Source organism: Pelobates fuscus, chromosome 7 (genome assembly GCF_036172605.1).
Source record: "Pelobates fuscus isolate aPelFus1 chromosome 7, aPelFus1.pri, whole genome shotgun sequence".
In the NCBI taxonomy this organism is placed as follows: Eukaryota; Metazoa; Chordata; class Amphibia; order Anura; family Pelobatidae; genus Pelobates; species Pelobates fuscus.
Genome location: NC_086323.1, coordinates 156,039,895 through 156,055,939, shown reverse-complemented (window position 1 = coordinate 156,055,939; position 16,045 = coordinate 156,039,895). Strand labels below are relative to the sequence as shown.

At 36.7% G+C, this 16,045-nt stretch overlaps 1 protein-coding gene across 19 annotated transcripts in view; it reads right to left on the bottom strand.

Annotated features, from left to right (window-relative positions):
- The window catches only part of CADPS (calcium dependent secretion activator), a 403,228-nt gene that overhangs the window by 227,325 nt on the left and 159,858 nt on the right, over positions 1-16,045 (bottom strand). For all 19 annotated transcript variants that reach the window (XM_063426846.1, XM_063426840.1, XM_063426847.1 and 16 more), the window contains exons 4-6: positions 11,268-11,348; positions 6,402-6,638; positions 783-904 (exon numbers count right to left, since the gene is read on the bottom strand). In XM_063426846.1, the coding sequence (XP_063282916.1) occupies positions 783-904; positions 6,402-6,638; positions 11,268-11,348 (440 nt within the window). The remainder of the gene's footprint in view (positions 1-782; positions 905-6,401; positions 6,639-11,267; positions 11,349-16,045) is intronic.

Sequence of the window (16,045 nt, the reverse complement as noted above, 5' to 3'; positions counted from 1 at the left end):
ACATACTTTTTCTTGCAACTGTATGTATATGGAACAATTTAATATTGTAATATGTCATCAGTGTACCTTTTTTTTTAAAATTATATTTTATATTAATTATGTTTCCACTTAACAACCCATATGTTCTTACATGGACTTTCCTTTTATATATATAAAATGCTGCAAGGTTATCTGTGTGTGTGTGTGGAGGGGGAGGGGGGAGTTGAGGGGGGACTTGGAACATCAATTCATTAACCAATATGTTTAATTAATTAACCAATATGTTGTGATAAGTTGTGAGCTAAACTGAACTCTTTCTCAAGTGGAGCCATTCAAACCCACAGCCAGGGGTGATAGGGCACTGGTACTGTGAGTTCTCTCCCAGACATTCTACAATATTTTTATTATAGCTCTATCAGATAACCTTCACTATATATTTATTATTGTTTATTATAGAAATTCAATCTTTAGCGCGCTACGATATTTTGTATAATTTCAGTTTTATGGTGTGTCACTTCGAAGGTAGTGCATCTGTACTGCATATGCATATATAAATTTTTTTCTCAAGCGCTTCTATCACTTTAATTTAAGAAACTGAAATATATAGGCTAAAATAGACATGTTAGGGTAAATCTTCAATGGCTATGTTGTCTACATTTTGCAATTCAGTTAATAACTAAGTGCAAGTCCCTGTGGCATAGATATATGTCTTCTGCACCAGTAGATAACGAAACAGCTCAACAAAAATAGATCCATTAATGACTGTTTATATAAATATTGATAAAAAAAATGTAGATACATACGTTGGTTTGGAAGCTTCTGCCTGGTCAGTTTGAAGTTTCTCGCCTCCTTCTACCTCCATCGTACAATATACAATACGGTTTGGTGCAAGAGATTTTAAGCCTTGGACTTCCATTATAACAACCTGTAGCAAAAATATTAATAGAAAGAGAAGTCACATGTTAACGTTACAATATTTCAGAATCATTTGGCAATTATGGTGAGTGGTATTTTGATGAGGTATGCAAAAATTAAGCAGAGTGGGGAACATTTCTTTTTTTTTTTTTTTTTTACTTGTTTTATGCCTAAAAATGTTAACTATGTTGTCAATGTATAACTTTAAAAAAAAAAAAAAAAAAAAAAGGATTCTAACTGTTTTCAATTGATTTATTTACTAATGTCTTTCTTTCAATGATGGTCATTTTGGAGTTTGTGCAAGCATGGTAGATTTCCCACTGGGCTAGTTAGATTGACTAATTCCCTAAATAATTCTCACATTTAACATAACATTTAGACACATATATCAAGTTATATTAAGTGTAGGTCCACTTGCCATCTGACCTGCTTGAAAATGTTGATTTATATCTGCTAAGCTTAACATATTTCACCCACATGGGTTATTCTGAATTAAAATATTTAAGCTGGTGGCAGTTATCTTATACGTCTTGACTAATCTTGGTGCCATAAGTGCCTACACCAGTGGTAGGCAACCTTTGGCACTCCATCTCCCATCATGCTGTGCATACAGCATTATGGTCAAAAGAGCATTATAGGAGATGTAGTCCAAAACAGCTGGAATGCCGAAGGCTGCCTACCCCTGGTCTACGCCATATCCATCAAACCTGTTGTGCTTGATGCATCAACATGACATCATTAACTAACTTCTTGCAGATGGGCATTATAAGAGTATGCATCAAGCACAAGGAGAAGTGTATCTAGAAAATAGGTATGATAGGTCACTTATGATTAGATGCTATTTTTGTGCACTGCAAAAAAAATAGCTTGGGCAAAAGTCCTTTGTCTGAAAATATATATCTGATTATGAATAATGCTAATGCAAAACAAAAAATTAAGAAAACAAGTCAGACGAAAACAAATTGACTGGAAAAGGTCCAATCAGTGTACTGTGAAATCTGTACATAATATAAGTATTATGCATATATTTTGCAGTACACTGTTAGGTGCATTTCCCTGCCATTTAGTTTAGAGATAATGTGCGAAAAAGGAACCAATAGAGAGAAAATGATGAGGAATAGAAAAAACATATATATCTTTTTATATGATATATCTTTATTAAATGTATAATACCGTATTTACTCGAATCTAATACGTACCTCAAATTTTTAAACTATACATTGCGCTACAATGAAAATGTTTATTGCCATATACTATAGTAACATTGATGGTATCTATATTTTAGTGTTACATGTTAAAGGGACACTATAGTCACCAGAACAACTACAGCTTATTGAATTTGTTCTGGTGAGTAGAATCATTACCTTCAGGCTTTTTTCTGTAAGCACTGTCTTTTATGGGGAAATGCAGTGTTTACATTACAGCCTAGTGATAACTTCACTGGGCACTCCTCAGATGGCTGTTTGAGATCGTTCCTGGGTCATGGCTGCCTAAAATGCAACCAAACATTCAGTGTCTCCTCCCACTGCATGCAGACACTGAACTTTCCTCATAGAGATTCATTGATTCAATTCATCTCTATGAGAAGATGCTGATTGGCCAGGGCTGTGTTTGAATCATGCTGGCTCTGCCCCTGATCTGCCTCTTTGTCAGTCTCAGCCAATCCTATGGGGAAGCATTGTGATTGGCTCAGGTTACCACTTCTGATGATGTCAGCACACTGCTTGTTTTTCTGAGTCTAACTGCATGCAGAATTACAGCCTCAGGCTTGAATACTGTAAGATTTTTTCTATAGTTATGGAGGCATGAGTGGCCCAGGGGGGCTAGATGGTGGTTTTAACACTATAGGGTCAGGAATTCATGTTTGTGCTCCTGACCCTATAGTGATCCTTTAAATCTAATCTTTCTTAAAGGGACACTATAGGCACCTGAACAACTTTAGCTTAATGAAGCAGTTTTGGTGTATAGAACATACCCCTGCAGCCTCACTGCTCAACCCTCTGCCATTTAGGAGTTAAATCCCTTTGTTTATGAACCCTAGTCACACCTCCCTGCATGTGACTTGCACAGCCTTCCATAAACACTTCCTGTAAAGAGATCCCTATTTAGGCTTTCTTTATTGCAAGTTCTGTTTAATTAAGATTTTCTTTTCCCCTGTTATGTTAATAGCTTGCTAGACACTGCAAGAGCCTCCTGTATGTGATTAAAGTTCAGTTTAGAGATTGAGATACAATTATTTAAGGTAAATTACATCTGTTTGAAAGTGAAACCAGTTTTTTTTTTCAAGCAGGCTCTGTCAATCATAGCCAGGGGTGGTGTGGCTAGGGCTGCATAAACAGAAACAAAGTGATTTAACTCCTAAACTACAGTGAATTGAGCAGTGAAATTGCAGGGGAATGATCTATACACTAAAGCTGCTTTATTTAGCTAAAGTAATTTAGGTGACTATAGTGTTCCTTTAAGCTCTCTTTCAGGAACTAAATTTGCCTGTGTAAATTCACCAGAATGAAATTCACCTGTGTGAATTCGCCTGTTTGAATTTGTCTGTTTAAATTCACCAATTTGAATACACCAGTTTTAATTTGCCTGTGTGAATTCGCCGTAAAATTAAAAATTTTGCCCCAAATGTAATGCTCCATCGAATCTAATGTGCATTGGAAACTTTTTTTAAAAAAGGTGCGCATTAGATTTAAGTAAATACAGTTCATACATACATACCTCGCTCTATCTCTCTCTATTTTTTTTTTTGGTCACTGCTTACTTGATCCATGAATAAAATCAATATTTAGTGGATGTCCACTAGCCATCAATCCTCTTTTTTTTTCCTAATCTCTTTTTTGGTGCCATGACAAGAGTTCTGAATCGTGAATCAAATCAAATTTAATTTGTTTCGTGATTCAGCAACTTTTCGGCTCACAGTTCAGGAATTCGGAATTCGGACGATCACCAAATCTCCAAGTGTCTTAGATACCTAATTTCTACAGAAGACTGAGTATTCAGATTAAAAAACAAAAAAAAACATGTTTCATTACTGCCCTAGAACTACCATATCAGAACCATGTCTACACTGCATGGGTTAACTTGCGCACCAATATAAAAAAATATTGCTTAAACAATATTGCAGCATATATAAGTTGAAAAACTGTCAGCAAAGGAATAAAACTGGCTGTTTCTTACTGCCAAACCCTCAATATGTGGATTGCCATTTCATGCTGACTGCGAATTCCTGCCAGAATTAATTTAATTTCACAAAGGCAAAAGGGTTGAATCTACAGCTTTCACTTTGCCAAACAACTTGAATCGCTTTGAAATTAATTGGTATCAGCTAGCCGTTTAATCAAAGTAAATAGTCCTCATAAAATAAATCATTTTTATTTGTAAGATTAGTACTATCTGTATAAAAGACCAATACCTTGTTTATATATTGTGATAAAAAGCAGAGATATTTGCCTGTGTGTGAGCCCTTGTTAGAAAAGAACCTGGTTTCTCGTGTGTTAAGAATTAGTTGATTAACCAGGGTGTTAAGTACACCATCTTTCTCTGTTATGCCTCATACGCCCTACCTCAGCATAGACATTCACCTTGACCACGCATAGGGTTAATAACCCTGATATTGTCAATTCACGTCCTTATGCAATAGCCTGCTATCTCTTTAACCCCTTAAGGACACATGACATGTGTGACATGTCATGATTGCTTTTTATTGCAGAGGTTTGGTCCTTAAGGGGTTAAGGTCTACTGACATGTGCCATGTCTTATGCTCTCTTGCCCATATACAAAAATTGTGCTTACATCTCAATTGCCTCACAGTTATGACTATGATATGTGTTTTCCATTTTTTGAACTTGCGCCAGCTGTTGGGGCGATGCAAGACTGCTTATTATTTACACACAACAGAAATAAAAAATATAAAAAAATAAAAAAAATAAAAGAATTAGTTGATAACACATCAATCTTGTTTTTAATTTTAGCATGATAAAATTCTTTATTCCAAATATCTCTGGACAGTTGCAAGATTTAGTTACATAGTTATGGATTGTGGTAAACTTAAAACTGAACTGCAAATGCTAGGCCAAAACATAGGCATTGAGATATTCCCCCCATTCAGCTGTGTGTCAAACTTGGTTATTTTGGCCAAAGGCTTGTGATTTGGTTTTCAATTTCCCACAAACTTATTGTTTGAGGTTCATATTTTTATTTTATTTTTAATATGTTTTTATTGGTTTTTTTTCATTGTTGCTATGAAAAAGGAAACAACTTTAACCATTTTTTCCCCCTGAAAACGCACAATGTTAATGAGGAATTGTTAGTTTATGACAGGGCTGCTCAACAGTTAGATACCCAGATGTTGTAGAACTACAACTCCCATGATGCTTTGCATGCCTTTAGAATGCATTTAGAATGACAAAGCATCATGGGAGTTGTAGTACTATAACATCTGGGGATCTACCTGTTGGGCAGCCCTGGCTTATGAGATGCTTTGTTTTCATTTAAATTTACATGAAAGTATATGCAATCCAGTTTAGACAAGACACAGACAGGGTGAAAAGTGGTCTAAGGTACTAAACGTTGTCAGTCACCAATGAAACCACCAAAATCAGCAGGCATATTGCATCTGGCGACTCTGAAAGTTTTGTATGGTTGCACCACTTTTCAGAACGGACACTTTTTATATGTAATCCCCATTGTTTAATTTCTACTCTTTTCCGTTTGCTTCCTCTATGCTGACTGCCATGTGCAAAGGATAGCCCATATAACAATGACTGTCAAGGAGCTAAAATGGACGCACCCAGTTGCAGTATAAAATGGTGTAAATTACTACATTTGAGATAAGTTTTCTACTTCTCAATTACAACATACAGTTCTCCTTTAATTGATTTCCTACTGTTTCCATAATTCACTACCTACAACTTTACTCAGCCTTAACTATTACTTGAGTTATACTGAAAGAACCTCCAATTGATGTATTCATCGTGAACCAGGAAGAGATACTTATAGAAATAATAAAGATAAAATAGTCACCTTATTACGTAACAATAATTTAAAAATAAGATACATTTTGGAAAAAAAACTAATTAAACAATAGCGAGATGTACATGAGGAAAAATAAAAATATATGTTAGTTATACTTTGAAGTAACTCAATATGCTTTTCAGGTTTTCCTGTTACTTTTTTTGTGGATACATCTATTCATACACCATCTCATTGCTCTAGTCCGTACTCACATCTAGTGATTTTCAGATATTCTGGCAGTTCTACTTAACTTGATCCTGACCATTCATTCTGAGATTATTCCTTTCTGGCCTCCTGACGAAAATGTAGATTTCCACTACATGGTCCCATTGACTTTCTCAGGTATGAGTGCATTAGACATTATTTTATTATCATTATTATTGCCAATTATATAGCGCCAACAGATTCCATAGTGCTTTACAATATTATGAGAGGCGGGATTTAAGAGTTAAAAAGCGTTAACTCTCAATTGAATGCTCCAATCCTAAACTCACCTCTAAGCTGAAAGATAGGACAACGTCAGACTTGGAGAGCTGATTCTCATTCTCCTCTCCCATGTCTATGATGGATGTGTTATGGCTGCGTTTCAGCTTTTGCAGCTTAAATTCAGATCCTCCTTTGGACACTGGCATGCTCTCCAAATTTGCCATAAGTAAATTAACAGAAGACTTCAGCTCCTCGATGTACATGTTTTCCATTTCTTTGGAGACAAATTTGGGGAATTTGCGTTCCTGTGGATATAGCAAAGTTATTAGACAATGCGTTTATCATAATAATGATCGATACTAATAATACTTATTAATTAGCCATTGCTTGCCATATGTCCATTTTCTCTAATGCCCAGATTCCGAGATATTGCTTCAACTACAAGTGGCACATTTCATTACCCTAAAACTGCAATTCATCAACAAGGAAAATGTGTATTATACATGGCACAGAATTCTAAATACAATTGGTTCAGTAAAAGACTGCTTGGAATCTAGACACCCAGTTGTTGCGGAAATCCAACTCCCATAATTCTCTCTAAGAAGTCATAGGCCATCTAAACATCAAGAGCCACAGGTCAACATCCCTAGGGTTTATATGGGCCAGCTAATAGCAAGGTATCCATTAATGGAAACCACTCTCATTTCAAAATGTCTAATGTGAATACTCCAATTTCACAAATGGATTCATGATCTCACTAACAGGATGTTCATGACTTTTATTCCTAGAACAGAAATTTGCACAGTGTGCTTTTTGCACAGCAAAAGGCCTGGATTGTGTTCTCTGATTGAGTATTATGATGTGCTTACTCATGCATGAGTTATTCATTTTTACAGATTTAACCTGGGCAGTATGATCTGTGAATGGAGATTGCATTTCCATTTTGTTGAGATGTCTATTTTTATCAAGGCAACTATTAATACATTATAGCTATATCTAAATTATTGTTGTCACCATGAGTTGGCAGTTTTTTAATCTTTATTCCCAAACGCAGGTTTGAGTACTACTGAGATTATTCTATAAGACAGCAGAGTTTTTAATGTGTTCCTATTTGGATTATTTTTCCCTAAAAGTTGCGTCATTTAAGGGTTTGTAACCTTGTGCAAGTTTTAAAAAAGAAGCATTTTGCTTTTATTATTGTGTCGAAAAGAATTAAAGAATCACATCGGAAAGTATCAATAGACAAAAAATGCTAAATGTTCACAAACGGCTCATGCTATTTTAATATATCTGCGATAAATACTTGAGTAAAATTGTTCTTTATACAGGTAACGCATATCTACAAAGCTATGCACAAAATTGCTATTTTTGTCTTTACAGTTTGTTTTGGTGTTATTTTTTATTTTTTTATTTTTACAGGAAATGTGTCAGTAGAATAAAAAAAAAGAAGAAGCTTGCTTATTTTTACTGCAATTTATGATTTTTAAAAGGTTACTCCAAACATCATAACCACTACAGCCGTCTGGTTATGGTGCTGAGCCTCCCTCAATGCCAGCTGAACGGCATCTGACTTCTGCAGAACTGCAAAACCCGGCTGAAGATCCTGCCTGTTATTCATTGAGCGCCAATGAATGAAGGTTTGTTCAAGGAATATGCATATAATTGACATTAGCCAGCCCAAAATTTTCACTCCATGCTGACTAATGACACTTCTGAGAGGGAGTTACACCTTGTCAGAAACATTAAATATTTCAGTATGTGTATTATTTTGTACTACATGGCTGCACATGCCAGGTCCTTGAGAAGGCACCATGGGAATTTCAAAACACTGAAGTAGGTCATGATGTTTGGAGAAGTACTTTAACCAGCAACCAGTAAGTCACAAGTAGCATAGATACAATATAAACTGATTCTCTCTTTGTTTAGAATTTAGTTCCTTTGATGTCTGTAATCTTTGCATGTAGAACCCCTTATAAGATCCTTGTCTTTCCTCCCAATTTTTGCTACATCTGGCTACATGTTCCTATGGTACACCACCTGTGAAGCCTCCATCTTGCCACTCAATACTATGTCTGATGTTAACAATGTGTGTTAGGCTTCCATACAGTAATAAAGACGTCTTCTATAATCAACTTGGAAAGTACAAATCAACCCTTGGACGAAGAGTCTACGATGAGTCGGCACCTGGTAAACCTTTGTTTTACTATCCATAACTGCCCAACTCAGAGAGCAATAGACAACTGTTTGAAGAACAGTGTTCAGAAGTGTCACAGTGATAGACCTTTAACTTAAGGTACACCAAAACAACTTTAGCTTAATGAAGCAGTTTTTGCATGTAGATCATGCCTCTGTAATTCACTGCCATTTAGGAGTTAAATAATTTTGTTTCTGTTTATGCAGCCCTAGCCACACCTCCCCTGGCTGTGCCTGATGCAGTCTGCATTAAATAAAGCATTGGTTTTCATTGAGATGTTAACTTACTCCAGGTGTTTTTATCTCCTGCTCTGTAAATTTTACTTAAATCATACACAGGAGGATTCTGTAAGGTCTAGCAAGCTGTTAACAAAGCAGGAGATAAGAAACTCTAAAATAAACAGAATTTACAATAAAGGGAAGTATAAACATTAGATGACATAACATTAAAGTGCTGTATAAAAAAAATGATTTAACTCCTAAATGGCAGAGAATTGAACAGTGAGACTACAGGGGCATGATCTACACATCAACACTGCTTTATTAAGCTAAAGTTGTTTTGGTTACTATAGTGTCCTTTTTTAAAAAAATTAGTTAACATCTCCTATATCTATTTCATCATTAGCACATATAAAAGAGAGCACTGTGTTTAGTTAAAAAAATCACTTGCCCCCTATAGTGCAAGCTCTGCCAGATTTATATGGTAAAAATACATAAACATATTTGAAACAAAAAATTCATATGACTTTGTGAAATTAACTGTACTTATACAAAAACTACAAATATATATTTTTTAAGATCAGTGGCCTCTTTAAGGCTCAGGGTAATCTGTCGGAAATATTACAGATGTATAAACACTAAGAAAATATAAATCCACTGCAAATCAGGCCTAAGAGAAGACAGATCAGCCACATGGAGAGATTACATCAAGTAGTCTGAGCTGTTAACAGGTCTGCGTGAAATTAACGGATCTTGATGCAAATGAAAACAGACTGCAGACAAAATCCTTGACAAGCTACAAGGTGCTAATTTGAATTTCTGATCTATATATATAACTCATATAACATCACTGATCTAAAAATAAACTCTTTATTAGCACCGGCTAAACATTATGATCTCTTGTTTATAGCTGGCATTTACACCAGTCACAGCCTAATTAAATAAATACATTTTCCGCTGTGGTGAAGGAATGGGTTTAAAATAATTAAGTCTACTGGGTCCAGTTAGTTGTAGCACAGTAGTACTTCATGAGCATATGATCATAAGCATCTGCAAACAGAAAATAAAAAATGTTAAGGGGAGCCTGTCACATCAGGTTTTTGTGCGCAAATGATGGCTAACAAAATAACAGGGTTATTCAGAGTCCGAATGGCTCTGTACAGAATGGGGTAAAGTCATCTGTCTGCATACAGGGCCATTCAGGCTGCAATATCCGGACATTGTTCATGCTATACAGCAATGTCTGGATTTTGCAATTGAGGCTCTGAATGAATGTTACCAGATGTCTGAAATCAGGACCAAAATCCCAAGCCGGATTTAAATATATTTGGAGCCCACAGAGGGCCTGGGGGAACAAAGAGACAAGAGGCTGGATAGGACAAAAAGATGCAGGGTTGACAAAGAGACACACTAAGGGGTAGGAGGGGAACAAAGAGGCAGACAGAAGGGCGGGGGGATAAAGACACACAGAGGGCTGGTTGGAATAGGCAGATAGAAGGGGGAAAGGGTAAAAAGACACACGGAGGGCTGGTGGGAAGAGACACACAGAGGAGCTAGGGAATGGGAAAAAGAGACACACAATGGGTTGGGGAGAAAGAGACACACAAAGGGTCTGGGGGAAGAAAGAGGCACACAAAGTTGGCATTTTTTTTTTTGTGGGGTGGTGAAAGTAGCTCATCTTGCCTAGGTCACAAAATACTTTTGCACCGGCCCTGTTGACAGTGGCATTTGGTAATGAATTTTATTAGTAATGGTACTTACGAATCCTATACTTTGTAAAGAAAACACTGGTTTTCATCCAGACACCAAATGCATTAGGATAATTGCTACAGATTCCCTCAGGCTAACTGTATTTGGCTTTAGTAAATTTGAGAATTGTCATTGCGGTCAGCATTTGGTAATTTTCACCTGATTCACCAGATGATTAGAATAACCCTGCCTGAGTTGTAATTTTTGTTTTTAATTCTCAATCATTTTTATATTTTAATTTATCTGCTGTGCCTATCTTTCCTGACACAGCCAGAGCATACCATACAAATGAATCCAATCCCGATGTTGCTAATCACATAGATGCACGCTCGCATATGGCACTATGAAAGCCAAGCGTAACCACGCAAAATCTCTCTATTGAGCCACTCACTCATACATACATGGAAACACTTACATATACATACACTCTGACTTTTCATTTCCCCTTCTAATATTTTATCTGTTCTAAAATTCAGTCTGGAATTTGCTTCATATGCTCTATACTGCTAACCATTTTGAATTTAACCTATACAAATTTGCTGAAAATATGAGGAATTATTCACAATATATTTACATTGAAATTTACTTTCAATTAACACATTGTCAGACAGAATGTATGACTTCCTAGAACTCTGGGGATATTAAATAAAAACATTTCTTACTACTGACCCATCCCTGATAAAAAAAAAAAACATTTCCTCTAACCCATTAATCTAATATGAATATTTAGGGGCCATGACAATTCTCAATAAAATATCTGAAAAAGTACTCACCCTTGCAATCTGATCTGCCATCTGAAGACGACCATCTAATTCTCTTCTTATTTGAGCAGCTTGTTCATCAGGGTTATCCAACTGGAGGAAAAAAAATAAAGTTGAAAAAGTGTACTTTCTAGCAATTATATAATAATATAATATAAATACCATAATAATTGACTGCATATCTATCCTGAAGTGACCAGTTGTTATACTGTGAAACATAATTATCATAAAACACGGACTATATTAATAACCTATTTCATCTCATACTTGAGTTTTTTACATCTTTAGAAGTGGAGATGCCACTACTGTCTTTAATCAACTAAAAAATATGCATATATACGTAAATAGCTTGTATATTATGCACATCTTGAGGACTAATATGTGGTTGATGTAGACAGAGTATATATATTTTTTATGCTGTTTTTTACACACTGCTTTCATATGTCCTGATTTTTAATAAAGTATTTTATACCTAATAAAAACTTGTTTTGAGACCTACTCCAAACCTTCCTGTGGATGAATAATCGTAGCCAGTATTGGCACCCAGAAGCTGTTGATATAAAGCCTGGTACGGCTCTACACTTTATGCGCCCACATTTATATACGGATTACACTATATATGGCTATATCTATCATTTGTAGATTCCTGTGTGATATATAATTGACATCTATGTGTGAATATCTAACCTTTAGCATATTGTGAAGAATACAATTTTTATTCATCACTGGGTGTTGTATGTGATTGGTTGTTTATCAACTATAATTTTCTTTTATTTATATTATATATATGTATATATGTAAATAGATTGTGTACTATATATATATATATATGTAAATAGATGCAAATAGATTTTTTATACCCAGTGATAATTAAATCAGTAGCATTGGCAAGATATCTCATTTGGTTAATGCATCAAATGTAGAAGCAGTTCAGACATTGATGTTGAAAATGTTATTCTACTCTTTTCCAAATAGGGTCTCCAAAGTTCTTAAATGCATTATATCAAGTTGGGTGATGACACAAAAACTTAAATTGTCGGTCATTATAGATCTCTAAGAATGGTTCACGGCCCAGTTCCTAACCATAATCCCAAGCGTTATCTGCTCATGTAGATGAATGCCAGAGACAAGTTCAATCTGCTACTATATAACTCTGTAATGTTGATATGAACAATTGCTTTCCTTGCACTGAGTCTTTTGTATTTGTGAAAGTATTGCCCCATAATGTACATTTGTAAACACAATAAACTTTTTGAAAAACAAAACAAAAAAATCTTAAATTGTAATGGCAAACAACAACTGTTTCGTCTAACCTGCTTTTTATAAAATCTTAAATTTCTGTGCATTTTTGACCTACATGATATCCTTATGTGCATGTAGATACCTACTACCATTTCTGTGGAGTGACATCACATTGTCACTTAATATACCAAACAACAACAATTTATTTTTAGGATCTGAAGGTTTCTATTGCTTTTTGAACAGACATGAGAAACGTACATTGCAGGAAATCACAATAATAGCACCAGTCAAATATTACATTGGGGTACAGAAGAGAAACATGAGGAGTTATAAGAAATTACACGCGCAATTCATTAACATGGCATGCCAGTAGCCACTTGTAGATCATAGATTATAGACTGTATGCTCGATACACATTAGGACACAAGGTGATACAATGTAATGAGGCGCTTGTGTCAGCAGACAGTGTGGCAGTGTTTTCAGGATCTTGTGGATACCTTCACGACTGATCAACATTTCCAACGGACTTATAAATAAATGTGCATACTGGCCTGTGTATGAGTCATAAGTTTGTGACTTCTGTGACCTTGTGTTCTTAATTAGTTGATGTGCGGAATGATTAGATATCAACATAATGTCTAGGAAAGGGAAAAGGGATACAGAAAAGAAAGAAGGAAGTGGGGATAGGGGTCAACTCTCTATGATCATTACAGTCATTTCATTTTTGTATCCAAAAACAAAGGGCAAAGGGGGTCTAGTAGGCCTCCTAGAGGCTACTAGGCAACAATGTTTTCTTTGGTGTACCACTCTGCCCATGGTTGCCACGCTGTGTGAAATGAGTCACTGTCATTTGGTGCTTCTATGGCTATGCACTCGTATGTATAAAATAAGTGGATTTTTTCCATGAGTTGGGCTGTAGTGGGACAAAATTGTTGTTTCCAGTGGAGGGCAATCAAGTTACGTGCTGCTAGTATAATCAATTCTCCTATTTGTTTGGAAGCGTTGGGTAACCTGTATGGGAATATCAGAAATAAGAATGTTTTTGTAGATGGTTGTATGTCTTGTAGTCCCACCCCCTTCATGGTGCAAGCCACCAAGTTTTAGAATGGAGCAATAGTTGGGCAACACCACCAGATGTGAGTCATATTGCCCTCTTCCCGATCACAATGCCAGCATGTTCTGGAAGTCATGGGGTACATCTTGTGTAATTTGTGTGGTGTGAGATACCATCTATAAATAAGCTTCCTATTAGTTTCTACGTGTGAGTAGCATTTGGTAAGGCCGTTCAGCGCTTTTACCGTGGCAAGTCATTTTTGTGGGGTCAGGTTGCACTCCGATTTCACTTCTAACTGCCATGGCTTAACAAAGGGGAAAGGTTTATCTGGCAAGGATTCCCGTAGCGCGCTATAACAAAAGGATAAAGCTTTGGTGTGTCTTGGTGACTTCCAGCATCTGTCATAACTCTTACAGGCTTCAACACTGAGGGAGGAGGTGGCGGGTCTTTGCAATTGTACCTGGGAAATGACAATATCTGCTGTGTGTGGTGTATGTACGGTAGGATTGTCTCTCAGATTGTATAATGTACTGTATTATGTGGCAAACTCATTAACGATACCCTGAGGGTTCAGGATTTTACCTTTTCTTTGGGGACACAATGTGTGCTATTTTAGAGTGAGTCATGCAAGCCTGTAACTTGGAGGCTAGCTGAGCTCCTGGTCTGTTTCCCTGTGCAAAAAAATTGTGTTTAAATTTTCAGAGCATGTATGGGGTTTTTGCTAATTCTATTTCTTTTAGCTTGTCCTGCAAGAGTCTAAGCTTAATTATGTTTGCAGGGGAGGGCTCAATTTTGTTTTTTTGTGTTAGTTCGGTGAGCTCCTTGATTGTCTCCATGTATATTTTGAGTCTCTGTTTTTTCTGCATAGCTAGCTGCTTTAATAAGTCTTCCCCTAATGACCATTTTGTATCCTTACCAGAAATTCTCTATGTTTGTGTCATCAGGTGAGTTAATGTTGAGATAGCCAACCAGGTCTTCTGCGAACCGTTTCTACTATGGATGTATCATAAAGTAGTGTGTTGCTAAGTCTCCAGGACCCTAAGCCTGTCATAGGGAATCACTGGTGTAGTGATAAGGTGATCAGGGCGTGGTCTGACCGTGAGATTAGGCCAATTTTAGGTTGGAAAGTGTGCCTGTCGTTCTCCAACCTGGAGTCAACCATTTTATTTTTTGTATTTTTTTTTATATTTTTATTATTTTTGGGGGGGGTTTCTTTTTGACTTATTTTTGTAATTTTTTTTTTTTTAGGGATTTTGTTCTTTCACGTGAACTTATATTAGATAAATTCTTGTCTGGCCTAAGAGATTGAGCTCAGCTTGTGTGTTGTATGTGTGTACACCTTCCGGTCGTTAAAAACTTGTGGGTTCCCAACCCTTTGTCTTACTCCACCCCTGGGCTCCCATCAGTGAGTGGACCCATGGTTCTCATGTCTGCTCTCCCAAGTTAACGCAGGTAGATGCTTCTCCAGTATGGGGACCTCTGGAGTATGCTTGGGGAAAGGGTTGGCGTTTAGGCTTCTGCCCTGTTATATGTCGTATATGCCCCTTAGTGAGTCACACTCTAGCGCGCATTATCAGAGATTGAGAAGTTGACCATATACAAAAAAGGGATGGATATAAGAGGAGAAAGTACAGAAAAAAAGTATAACTATGTACAAAGGGACGTCAACTGTGGACGACAAAAACATGGCTCTTTTGAGCTGCTGGGCGGGGGGAGGGGTCCACTTACTCCATTGTGTGGCAAAGGACCCCTATTATGTCGAGGTACAACCTAAAGCATAACTGGTAAGTTGAAAACTAGGCATAGGTAAAAAGGTATTGCAAACAAATATATAACTAGGGCCTAAGCCCTCAATCTTGGTATCTTATCTGTCCATCGACAGTAGACATCTCCGCAATCGAGTTGCATGTAGGAGCACAGTCCCTTTGCAGTGGCAACCGTATGCCAATCAAAGTTAATTTTCGTTGGTGTGCTTTGTATGTTACTAGTAAACTCCTGCCCTCTGGGTTCCTTCCCTGGAATCTTGTAATCGGGGTGAGGACAAGGCCACAATGTGTATGGTAACGTTCTGTTTATTTTCTTGGGATGTTTTGTGTGCTAATGTGGGTAGGATAGTATATTCACCCGTATCAGGCTGGTTTGGGGTGTAAATTGCTGTTTTAATCGCTGTAGTGTAGGTCACTTGTCAGGAGCTATCAGTTCACGCGGCCATCTTGGTGAGTTACGAACCCCCACACCAACCGTTTTTAGAAACATAGAAACATAGAATGTGATGGCAGATAAGAACCATTCGGCCCATCTAGTCTGCCCAATTTTCTAAATACTTTCATTAGTCCCTGGCCTTATCTTATAGTAAGTATAGCCTTATGCCTATCTCATGCATGCTTAAACTCCTTTACTGTGTTAACCTCTACTATTTCAGCTGGAAGGTTATTCCATGCATCCACTACCCTCTCAGTATAGTAATACTTCTTGATATTATTTTTAAACCTTT